The sequence below is a fragment of the Chelonoidis abingdonii genome, chromosome 7 (genome assembly GCF_003597395.2).
Source record: "Chelonoidis abingdonii isolate Lonesome George chromosome 7, CheloAbing_2.0, whole genome shotgun sequence".
Lineage (NCBI taxonomy): Eukaryota > Metazoa > Chordata > Testudines > Testudinidae > Chelonoidis > Chelonoidis abingdonii.
This window is the reverse complement of record NC_133775.1, coordinates 20042128-20054897: the sequence shown is the minus strand read 5'-3', so window position 1 is coordinate 20054897 and position 12770 is coordinate 20042128. Positions and strand designations below refer to the sequence as shown.

At 38.9% G+C, this 12770-nt stretch overlaps 1 protein-coding gene across 3 annotated transcripts in view; it reads right to left on the bottom strand.

Annotated features, from left to right (window-relative positions):
* Nucleotides 1–989: 989 nt before the first annotated feature.
* Nucleotides 990–12770, bottom strand: part of PDE4B (phosphodiesterase 4B) — a 376436-nt gene continuing 364655 nt past the window's right edge. For all 3 annotated transcript variants that reach the window (XM_032771931.1, XM_032771932.2, XM_032771933.2), the window contains 8 exons: nt 10910–11088; nt 10081–10179; nt 9769–9933; nt 8630–8729; nt 7687–7841; nt 7451–7573; nt 6316–6498; nt 990–3042 (listed from right to left, as the gene is read on the bottom strand). In XM_032771931.1, coding sequence (XP_032627822.1) covers nt 2677–3042; nt 6316–6498; nt 7451–7573; nt 7687–7841; nt 8630–8729; nt 9769–9933; nt 10081–10179; nt 10910–11088 — 1370 coding nt within the window. In that variant the 3' untranslated portion in view covers nt 990–2676. The remainder of the gene's footprint in view (nt 3043–6315; nt 6499–7450; nt 7574–7686; nt 7842–8629; nt 8730–9768; nt 9934–10080; nt 10180–10909; nt 11089–12770) is intronic.

Sequence of the window (12770 nt, the reverse complement as noted above, 5' to 3'; positions counted from 1 at the left end):
GTCCAGTTAAAGAATGAGAATGAGATGTGCCTTATCATCATCGTCTGGAAGAACTGGATTATATGTCTAATTTGGCTGATCACTACACTATTGACAACTCTCATGATTTTATAGCAAGTCTTGAAATATTTGGGGGTGTTCTTAAAACCTTGGCATCTGTAATCCATTGGTTATGAGAGATTCTCAGCTTTTATTTTTTAAAAAAGGCAGTACGTTTCTAGACATCATGATTGCAGAGAAAAATGTGACCAGTGTGAACCTTAATGGCTTAAAATCCAGAAGATACAAAAGGACTCCCAAATTACTTTTTGTAAATCTCATGATTTTTAAGCCAATCGCATAAGATTTTGGGCACCCAACTTGTGATTTTAGAATGCTTCGGCATCGGAAAACCGTTATTCTAAGACTCAGGAACCAGATTCTGAAACCTGAACAGCTTTGTGGGACCAGAATTATCTTTAGTTTGTAGTACTGGATAGTGTGGGCAGGCACCCTGTCAGTGTTACTAAGAGGGGGAATAGATACCCTATGCAGCATTTGACAGAGAAAAGATTAGAAGCCTTTCTTAACAGGTGTCTGCCCTCACTGAAGGAATTGCAACAGAACCAAGCCACGGAAGAGGCTAAGAGGACTGATCACAGCACTGATGATTTTCACCATCAGGAAGGTTAAAGGTGAATAAGGAAGAAGTGGGTCTCTGAGTGCTGGACACTCGTCCTGAGACTCTGAATAAGTAGAAGACTGGCCAGAGGATGTCCTTCTCCTTGTGCTTACAGATGCTGGCTATTCAAGTCTCTGGCTTGCTCTCTGGCTGCAGAAAGCTATTATGTGTGGAGGCCTGGTTTTTATTTTACCATGGGAGCTGGTCCATGATCATATGTTAGCCTATTCCCAGGGTAGGCTATAGCTACCTTAGTTACATTTTGATGCTGCTTAGTTATTTCACATACAAAGTTGTTGATAAAAATAAACAGCCAGAAGAGCCCAGCCTAGGTCATGCTTTCATTTATTCACTTCATATAAAAATCTCTTAAGAATGCATCTGAACACAATATATAATACTATAACATACATTGTGTGAAACTTTTGAAAACAATAAAATAACCACCTGGAACAATGCAGTGTTCAACAGACATACAAACCCATTGATCATGCACAACTGTGCTAGTCTCATCAACTATTTAGTCACAAGTTGGACCAAAAGCTTGAAATATATTTTACAAACTGAGACTGACACCATTAATGATGCCTAACAAGCTTTGTCAGAAGAAGCTTCACAGCACAATTATTACATCAGTTCACATTTTGTCATAGAAATTCACATTGGGTTGTTCATATACTGGAACATGACATTTAATAGTTGGCAGCATTCACAGGGGGTTTCCTTTTCAGCGTTTCAGTAGTTTAAACGGCTTGTCCTATTGCCCTCACTCCCAGTCGTAAGATACAATTCTTCTTAACTCATCATGAAAACGAAACTCCTGTGAGCTAATGCCACCTGAATGCCCTTTATGGGTTCCGTATGTCTCTTACGCTATGTTCAGGTTCTTCTATTTTATGCAATACAAAAGGTTACAGGAAAAAAAGGCAACTCTTATCCAGAGTTTTCTACACAATTAACACCACCATTGACAGGTAATGTTAATTTATATAAAATAATAACTTACAAAACATTACATTATATACAGTCAGTAATAAATACACTGTTATAAACAGTAATGGACGTGTTAGAGCTCAAGGCAGTGCAGGAGAAGGATGATGGAACTAAACCTAGGAAACATGAACTACAGGTGACAGAAACACAAAGATCTGAGCGTGCAGCTTCCACTGAGCAAAGAAACCGGCAAAGGGAGAACACACATCACACACTGCCTTATTACACTTAATGGTATATGTACTGCATTGTGCTAGAAAAACAGAACTACTCTTTATCCTGTGCACAACAAAAGTGAACCCCACTGTTGTATATAGCAAGCAAACAGAAACAATGTGCAATGGGATGAAATGACTTTAAAAGAATATCTGGAGATTTAACAAGACTATTAAAGGTGCAGCAATGCAAATATAGGGGGTACCCCTTCTGTTTAGCCTGTAAAAATGATTAACCGCAATAAAGTGACAGATATTGCCCATGAGAGAAGGAAGACTATTTCTTTTAACAGGAAGAATCAAAAAAGTATCCACCAATTTTGAAACACATTGTGTATAGTTTTATACTAAACTTTGTGTATTTAATAGGCTCTTGAAAAGACATGAAAGTGTTTACAAAAAAGGCACACAGGTCCGCAGACAGGTGGTTAGGTGGACAGGTTTTATATGTAGAGTTACTATTCAGTAGTTTCTATCAGTCTAACTGGTATAAATCCCAAAATCTTAACAGTATAAAATCTCTCAGTTCTGTGTTGTTCACTTTCAACCAGTTCAGTAACAATTCAAGCTGGCTCTGGAACAACACAATGTTTTAAGATGACAAGGCTTAAACTACAATGTAAATCATCTGTTAATTTCCTGAGCAATCATTCCATACACGATCTTTAACCTTGACTCCAATCTCAAGTAGCTGAGAAGATCTTTTAGCCAATGTTAGACACAGGCCTAAGACCTAGATCGCAGGCTAGTCCTACAAGACAGCTTGCATGCTCATTAAGTGTTTAAAGTTCACCTACATACAGTACATTATGTATCAACAGGTGACATATCTTCTGTCACAATTTCTATATTAGCCTCTTCTTGTGATTCCCTTTTGCCCGGGTCAATCACACAGAGTGTCTTTGTATTGCTAAAATAGCTGATACTCTCACTCTCCTTTTCAGGTCCATCTGAATCCTCTTCTTCAAGAGTCAGTTCAAATTGGAACTTCTCCATTAGACCCTGACAGTCTCTATTCTGTTCATCAAGGGGAGGGGAGGGACTTTGAGGTATCATACTCTGGTACCAGTTCCTATTGTCTTCTAAAGTATCCAGGATGTCTTGTGCGTCAGGCTGCACTAGGTCTGCCCAGGTCTCCCAAAGTGGATGGACGATGTAATCAATGAATCCAACCTGAGAAACAAAATATTACACACACATTACAAATGACTGATGCATTTTTTCAGAAAATATTCAACACCACTAAGGACCTGATTAAATGCATCAGACCGGGCCCCGAAATCCAGTGTCTAAATGGCACCATTTGCACACATCATGCCTGTGCAAAACTGTACCGACAAAAATGAAAGTTGGCTTGAGGCCTTTTTTCACATCAGGCCCTGAGTTGAGGTTTAATTAAAAACAACAGTCACATAGACATCCAGAGATAAGGCTACCATTATGCCATCCCATAATGAACACGTGATTATAAGTACCTACTGGGTTTCTGGGAACTTGGCGGGCGGACACCCACTGCTAATGGATCCTTCCCCCAGCCTAAGGGGAGGATCTACAGGATCTCAGAACCCAACTGATTTCGGGGCTTGCTGTTTTCTTTGGCTGACTCCAAAAACCCGCCTCTGTTCTGGTGCAATACTAAGGTAAAACTCTAGCTGAGTTAATCTTTGGGAGATAGAAGGCTTCACTGTGGTTGCTATTTAAATGTCACCTCCCAACTGTTACCATACAGAGGTACCAGAAATAACAATATTGATTTTTTTTTTTTTTATGGCAATCGCAGTGCAATTCCCCTTGAGCTTTCATTTGGCTGGCAGCTGTGAAAAAGCCAGCGTTCTTAGATTGACTATCAGTCCGAATTCTGAACGTTACTGCTTTTATAGACTTAAATTTGACCTTTAATGATATCTTATTATCGCATGTAGCTTGTGTTTGTGATGACTTCTTTTCTCTGCTTTGCACCTTTAAATAGAGAGATGTCTCTGCTTTCTGCTGCAGAGGTAGCTGCTGTTTTTCTGTTTAGATGCAGCCTACCACAACTTTCTTTTTCCTTTGTTAAGCGTGTACAAAACCAAATGAAGGACCCAGGACAAAAAACAATCCCTTGTCCCCAGTGATGGTATAATATGTATGCAAGCCTCCTGTGGTACAGATGGATGTGTCATTGATGGAAATAATGATGGTCCAGGCTGGATCTGTGAGTCCTTCAGACTATTGGCGAGCGAGCTCTGAATTGGCTCACTTTTTAATTGTCTGACAAACAGGACGTACAGGATGGAGAAAACTGAATGGCCATAAAGAGGATTGAAATTCTTCCATCTTGACAGAATGCGTCACTTGACTCCGCGTACTGCTGGACAACATTTCTATGCAGCAGGAAAACGGCTCTGTAAGGGGCCAGACTCAACACACGGATGTTTGCTTTGGAAATCACATATGCCTCCTTGAGACACAACAGGATGTCAATAGAACCATTCTAATTCAATTGTAACATACTGTTGCGGCAGCTTAAACAAAAAGGTGATGAAAACTTCCTGCAGCACATGTTTGGAGGCATTTTAAAGTGAAAAAACTCCACTGTTTTGGTTATTGGATAGTGGGGTTCGTTGACATTATAAAAGCTCCCAATATTCATAAAGGACTAATGGTCACAAATGTTGCAGCTTTTAAATGAAACTAACAGTTAACTGTTCATCTAAACAAGCATCTCAAACAACCAAGCAAATGATTTGCCTGTTTCTGAAAAGAATATTTACTAGATTTAAAAGAACATTATTTAGTATATTTGAAAATTTTAAATATGTTTGTATTTGTCATTCTCTCTATTTTAGGCCCTTTTAACTTCAAAAGGTAAATGCCTCTCTCTGTTGATGCATTTTTTTTCTTGTTCAAATGGCTGGTATTCTGTTCAATTCCTGATCTCCCTGCACAATCACAATTTATGTTTTAAAATCTCTCTGAAGTGAGAAGATGGAGCAGAAAAACGCTTCAACACTGCCTCATGGAGGACGTGGACATTTCCTTGTCAAACTGGGGTCGTAGATTGTTGTTGGGCTAACAAATGAGCACAGATTTTTTTCAATGGTGATGTGAATAATTTTGAAGCTACGTGGTTTAGCACAGCAGGACATTTAGAAATAATAATGAGCAACTTTGTTAATTACACCTCTACCTCGATATAACGCTGTCCTCGGGAGCCAAAAAGATCTTACTGTGTTATAGGTGAAACCGCGTTATATTGAACTTGCTTTGATCCACCGGACTGCGCAGCCCCACCCCCCTGGAGCACTGCTTTACCAGGTTACATCCAAATTTGTGTTATATCGGGTCGCATTATACCGAGGTAGAAGTGTATTTAGGCCCACAAACCCTTGACAATGTCTTGTTCAAGCCAATTAAATAAGCAACTGAGGCACCACTATCTAAAGAGCAGAATGTGCTTTAGTCAACGTAAGTCATTGGGCTCAACATTGGGATGACTGGGTTAAATTCTATGGCTTGTGTTATATAGAACACACTACATGATCTAATGGTTCCTTCTAGCCTTAAAATCTATGAATGAGAACAAGGGATGTGCCAATGAGTTCTCACAAAGTAAGAAATATTCCAGTCTTCAAAGGAGCCAACTCCTTTTTAAATATTTGTATTGATTTAGACAAACACTGCACTGCCTTCCCAATCCCCTCCTTCCAGGACTTCCAACAGGCCCTTAAGATTATATCCAGAAAAACTGTGGGTTTCTGGAGGTCTGACAGTCCACACTGGGTTGGCTGCTGTCTACAGATCTTTCCCAAAGCATTCTGGAGTGGATCCTGACTCAGGAAGTCCCTAGACTGTGCAAAATGTAAGGAGACTAGCCACTAAAACACAGACTGCCAAAACTTTGCCGACTTGGCAGGATATCGACCAATTTTGGAGGGACTCATTGAGGACCAAGAAGAAGGATGCTGTGAAGGATGAGAGAAGAATAGTAGGTGGGGGAATCTGAATCGCACCTTCCCAGCCAGGGGTATCAGATAGATTCTCGATTGCTTCTGGAAGTAGGAACACAAAAAGAGAAGGCTGAGTCTTCATTTGAACATAAGGCGAAGTGAAGCAGGAAAGAGAACACCTAGAACGGTCACGTAAATCCATAAAAGCTTCAAAGACATTCAGGTATCTGGGGTTTATCAGAATCAAACTTCTGAACCTGTGGCTATTTACCTATTCCACTGAAAAAAACCTGTCATTATAATTGAAAAGGAAGATTACCCTTGAGCATATTAAATGCAGCAAGAGGGTGCCACGCCCTTAATAAAAATATCCAAATCAATGAAAAAACATTTGGACCAAACTCATCCCTGGTGTAACTCCATTGATGAAACCAAAGTTACACCAGGGATGAACTTGGCCCATGCAATTTTAAAGCTACAAACTGAAACAACTAAAATATACTCCAATGTAAAGTACCTGTGATTTCTCCACGGAGGCTGTGTGTTTGTCACACATTGGACTAATTTCCATTCCTCTCTCTCGTTCTTTGTCTCCCTGCTGGAAAAATTCCTCCATGATTCTGTCTGTCCACTGCCGATACAATTCCAGTGATTTTGTGGGATTACTCAAATCTGCACAATGTACCATATTTCGGAGAACCTGAAATTACATTAATAAGAAAACTCATAAAATCAAGTGGAATAAAAGAAGATTTCAGACCATATCTGTTTGTTTAATCAAGACCATTTTAAGCACAAAAGTCTTTGTTTATGCAACATCCTATGAAAAAGTAAGTTCTCAAAAATTTCTTCCAAATTACACTAGAGATTAGTTGCGGAAGCACAAAGGGCATTGTGTGTCAAATCAACTAACTCTATGGATATACAGGGTTCAGCTGCAGTCCGCCATCATGTAGGTCTGTTCTTGAATGCAGGTGCTTCCCATCATTCATAATTTCTTCTCTAAATTGAGCCTTTTATAGCTAAATAGCCCTGCTCTATTAACTGAATAACATCCTTTATACACAAACAAAATGGATTTGATTAATTGTGGACAAAGGGATTTAAAGAGAAATGGAGTGTTCTATATTTCACAGCAACTTCTGTCTCCAGATTAACAGCTTTTAAAAAAAATGAATCGTGATCTTTATGTTAAACCAGTGATAAGGTGGGAGGTTTTTTGGTGAGCCTGTTGTTAAATGTCTGCCACCAAAGTCGAGGGAGGAATGGGATGCTCTCTCTTTCTCAGAGAGAGTAAGCCCCTTTCTCAATACTTTGAGACTCAGCACTGTGGGTTTTTCTATGCATTGGGATATTCTGAGACAGATCTCTCAGATACACAATAGAACAACTTCAACAAGAGAGAGAATGAGAGAACACTGCAGTGCCCAAATCCATCCTAGGGCCTGCCTGTACCTCTTTGCTTCTCTCCATGGTATTGAACAGTAGCAATATGGGTCCTACAAGCTTTGAATGGTTCCTTAAAAAGTTAGCACTGAACTTTGCAACAACTGCCGACTATTACCCAGAGTAAAACTACGCAGCATGGTTTCTTCAATAAAGAATAAACTGTGCAAAATGACAAAAATCTGAGGAAAATTGCAATCACATACCTGTATACGATCTGTATAGTTATCCAAAAGGAGAACCCCTGAACTTGTCACTTTCTTAGTTTCCACCATAGTCTTTAGATCTGCCAAAAGGCTCATATGTTTGGACATATCTGTTGCCAACACCTTTATAAAAGAAGAAAACCTTCTGAAGTAAATGCAGCAGTGCAAAAAGGCGATATTTCTCTTTAAGAACAGCAGTAGGGATAGCCAGAGTACAGTAAGGGTAAAATTCTTACCATGTCTATCACCATTTTCCTGAGAGTCTGACGCTGTTTCTTTGAAAGGTTCTGGAAGATATCACAGTGTTCTTCTTGCAGCAGTTTGAAACCCACAGCAAGATGGTGGTTTTCCAAGACAGATTCATCATTGTACATCAGAGCTAGTTCAGAATCTAGCAAAGTGTGAAAGAAATCAGTCAGCATAATGCAGGATTTCAAACAGGAAATCTTTCGGTTGTGCATTGAAGTTTTTAGAATCATTTAAATAAAAGATTAAAAACTAGGCATGCTGTGTTCTACTGATTTTCTTTTTGTTTCATCAGAGCCAAATCGCATGTGGTATTCTAATATTAACACTCGTATACAAGTACTCGAATATGCTCATTATTATTCAGTTTAATTGGTAACTAGCTTGAGATGAGAGAAAAAATGATCTTTTTGTCACTAACAACAGAAAGCATGAAACATGCAAAGAAACTTTCCAAAATGGAGCCATACAGTTGTCTTGGAACTAACACATGTATTTAGCATGTTGCAAAGTAGACTATGAACCACAAACACTAAACTTTGGCTTTGTCATCATCCACAATAACAATAAAAATATAAAATAAAATATTATGGATTATTTAGTTGTCTCATATTAGTTATAAAAGAACGGCCCAAGTTCACACTAATGACTGGAAGACTCACTGTGAATTAGTACTAGGAAAATAAACACGATTTATGTCACGAAGAGACCACATCACAAAGTTCACTTGTTTTGTTATTTTGACAACAGTTTAATTACTGCTCAGTTTCATGGTGCGCTAGTAGTCTACTGCAGAATATTGCATGACAGTAACACAGTCTTAAAGAAGTAATTTGAGACCTTACTCTGCTATTAAATCTTTGTTGACCAAGGGAGAGAGTGTATTAGATTTGCAAATTAGTGTGGTACTACTGTATTTAAAACCAGACTTACTTGTATTAATAAGAAATTGATTGGAGACACCAGGGTGATCCACATCATGAATTGCAGCTGCAAAAATTGCTGCAAGGATTTCCAAATCTGTGAAGACAGCCTAGGAAAAAATGAACAATATGAGCATGTGACCACAGCCTTTAAATCACAAGCTCTGAATGGTTTGCATGGAAAATTGTCAAAACGAATTGTCCTTGTTTTTAAGATTTAGCCTCCCATGAGCAAAATGTTTCTAGTCAGAAGAAAGCCCTTCAAACAGTACATGCATTTGTTACTGAAAATTATTTCAGGTATCTTTGCCCTAAGTAGACTAAGCCCTCAGAAAACGCAGTACAGTATACTACTTTTGCAATATGAATGGATGCTAAAGCAGAATGAATTGGCTTAAGTGTTCTGCTATGTATTTTAACAATCTTAAAGTGAAATCTTGAGTCTGTGAACAAAACTCCAATAGTAGATTTTGAGGAGTTGAGAGTGGACAGAATTTCATCTACAAACCAGAAGTAAGGAGAAGACGTGGAATTGACTCTCTGAACCTTGAATGGCGCTGGAATGCACAACCACTAACCCGCTGGTTAGCTCAAGATTACACATTTCAGTCGTTCATGCCCTCTATTGCCTTCCAGCAGTTAGGTTTCAGGGCCACCAATACTGCATATAGCTTCAATTAATTCACACAGGGGATCTATATACTGAAATATCCATTCAGATATCCTGCTTTATTGCTTTAGAACAGTGTTTCACAAACTTGGGATGCCGCTTGTGTAGGGAAAACCCCTGGAAGGCCGGGCCGGTTTGTCTACCTGCTGTGTCTGCAGGTCCAGCCGATCGCAGCTCCCACTGGCCGTGGTTCGCTGCTCCGTACAAATGGGAGCTGCTAGAAGCAGCGGCCAGTACGTCCCTTGGCCCGCGCCGCTTCCTGCAGCTCTCATTGGCTTGGAGCAGCGAACCGCGGGCAGTGGGAGCTGCGATCGGCCAGACCTGCAGACGGGGCAGGTGAACAAACTGGCCTGGTCCGCCAGCGGCTTTCCCTACACAAGCGGCATCCTAAGTTTTGGAAACACTACTTTAGAATTTATCCAGCCAAATTACTTCAATGCCCCAATACAGATCACATTGTTAAAAACAGAACAACTTACATCTAATGCAGGTGTAGAAAGAAGAACGTGTGTTGACTGGGCAACATCAGCAGCATGTAGGCTGTTATGGTAGGCTACATCAGAATGGTAGTGGTCTTCCAAAGTCATCATGTAAGTTACAAAGGTGTCAGATGAGATTTTGAATGTTTTTAGTAGATCTCTCTCCTGTTGAATAAGTGTGAAAAGAATACATATTAAACATGCAACCAAAGGTGTCCTCATACACATATTTTAGGATTTAACAAACCAGAAAACAATCAGAAAACATACAAGTGTTGTAAAAGAATAGCAAATGAATGTGGAATCTCTAACCTGAAATATGGCATACATAATACAGGTGAGAGGCCTGCCGTGTGAATATCTTGCAACGTTAAATATGTTAAGACCCCATTTATTTAGATCCTCCAACTCCTATAGAAAAACAAAACAACAAAAGAGAATAGTTACAATACTTTAAAAATGCATGTGGGAGCATGTACCACAAACTATCATATCTATCAGTTTAATCAACTCTTCAATATTTACTGAAAGTTTAATAAGAAGATAATTAATATTAACTGGTAATGATCAAAGTACACGAAATGTAAATTAACACTGAAGAGTCTACGTCAAACCACTATTAAGTGGCGAACACACTGCATTGAGTCATAAGGGAATTATTTTCGTTGCTGTCTCGTGTAACTGCAGGAAACTCCAGCAAGAAGACAAAGGCAAAGTGGCCAATGGCAGGCATGGTTGAGCTGTGTTCACCAATGCCTAAGACTTTACAGTTCAGAACTACTTAGTCACATCTGCCTCCTTCTGATCTTTTAAACTATTCTGATGAAATTTCAAAGGCCTGTACACACCTAAAAATATGCTTTAGGGGCCTGATTCAACTCCCATTGAAAACGTTAATTAAGACTCACAATACTTCTGTCAGGTAGGTAATATTTATTCTCATTTTACAACAGAGGCTGTCAGGTTAGGATAAGTGACTTGGTCTACTAGTTCAAACAGATGAGAACAGAACCCACGAGACCTGGCTCCCATTTTAAGGCTAAAGCTAGTAGACAGCACCATCTTTTCTCTCTTTCCAGATTCGATGAAGATCTAGAATGATAGAACTTCAAGGATGTTTTTGTACAAGAATCATGCACACCTTGGCCAAATGGTCTTCCTTTTCTGTTTTCACACCAAACCGGGAAATGCTGGTATTGTTTAAGCTTGAACTATGCATTAATTTTTTCACTCCACTGATCTGTGTCATGAGCTGCTGTTTTTTCTTCTTCTCTCTGTCTTTCTGTGTGGGAGAGGGAATCTCCACATCATTTTGTTTGTCTGTGAAAGAAAAACGGTGAAATTATTCAACTACATGGAATCAGGACACAGCAAACTCTCACTTTAAAAATCAACCATTTGGAGGCACTCCATTAAGTTTTAATTTTATACACATGATAATTTTAGAACCTTGCAACCTACTTTACACAATCACTCCTGAGTATTTAAAGTATTTTAACAAACCATTAAAAATAACACTGAAATTAAAATACTACATTCAAGCAAGCAATGATCATTGTAAATTAAGACATTACTACTCAGTACCAGTGTCTTTAACATAGTAATCATTAATCATGAAAGACTGATACACTCAGGTCTAAATCCACTAGTAACACAAATGCTGGTCTAAGATCTTATGCTGGTGTAAAGGATATTAGTGACCTTAGGAAGAGGAGGTCAAATTTACTGTTGGTGTAACTATACTAGTATCAGGATAGCTACATCCGAAGAGAATTTGGTCCTTGATGAGTATAGCAGGCTGTCAGAAACAGCTGACTCTCTCCTCTTGTGAGTGGAGCTGCCACTGAATGTGAAAGAAGGATGTGTCCAGGGTAGTCAAAATCTAGGCTGATTTAGTGGTTCCACCTCACACAGATTCTCCCTGGAGGCCTGGTGTATTTTAAAGATGGCCCCTCCTGATCTAAACCTAGTGCAGGACAGCAACATAACCATTGTCTGGCCTCCGCTGTAATGGATCTTCCCTTTGGGCTTTGCTGGGGCATGACACACCATGCAGTTATCCTTTATGCCTGCTAACACCAACTTTGCTTAATTTGTCTATTAGTGTTTGTATAATATAATGTCCACCCTTTAGATTAATTCCAATCATTAAAAGTGAACAAACTGTCCTACAGTACTCTGAACTAATTTATGTCCTTAGATATGTATAGAACTATTATTGACTTCAACGGGAGTTCAGCACACGTAACTGGGGAGAGAATTTGGCCTGTTGTGATTTGTTTTAATAAATAAATCTATTTACACAATTAGCTATCACCTTTCATTTAATGGAACAGAAATAATTTATTTATTGGATTAAAATGAAGAAAGAATGGCACATGACTTTTGTAGGGCGCAGTTTTCGTGCACTTGTGAAATAGATTATAATCCCCTGGCACTTTTGCAGATCTGATCATCTCTAGAGGGACTAGGGCATTAGCTGTGTTTTCCTTTGCTTAATTAAAGATCTGTGTAATAAGAACGACTATTGTGTCTGCAACATTGCAATTAAGAAGAAAGACATTATTCACAATGACTGGCGATTTGGCATCAATGGGTGTTTCCCTTGCGAGTAGGCACTGGACCAACAGAAGTACTTTCCTATATACTATCTCCTTGGCAATGTTAAGTGCTAAAGCAGGACAAAATGAAGATCTTAAACAAAAACCTTGTTACTTAATAAAATAACTAAACTCATTAATTATGTGAATTTTGAGAAAAATCCTTCTGACAAGTCGAGTTTGCTGATACAGAATAGTGATGGAGATCAAGAAACAATAAAAATGAAAACCTGTACTTAACAGTAAAAGGGTTTCAGGTTAGTGATCTAGCTACATACAGTATACTCATGTTGCTAAGTGGCCGCCACAAAATATTACTTCTTATGAAAATACCCTAATTGAGTTTAAGAATGTATATTTTTTACCTTGATTTAGAGTACCTGTCACTTAACAGGCAGTTCA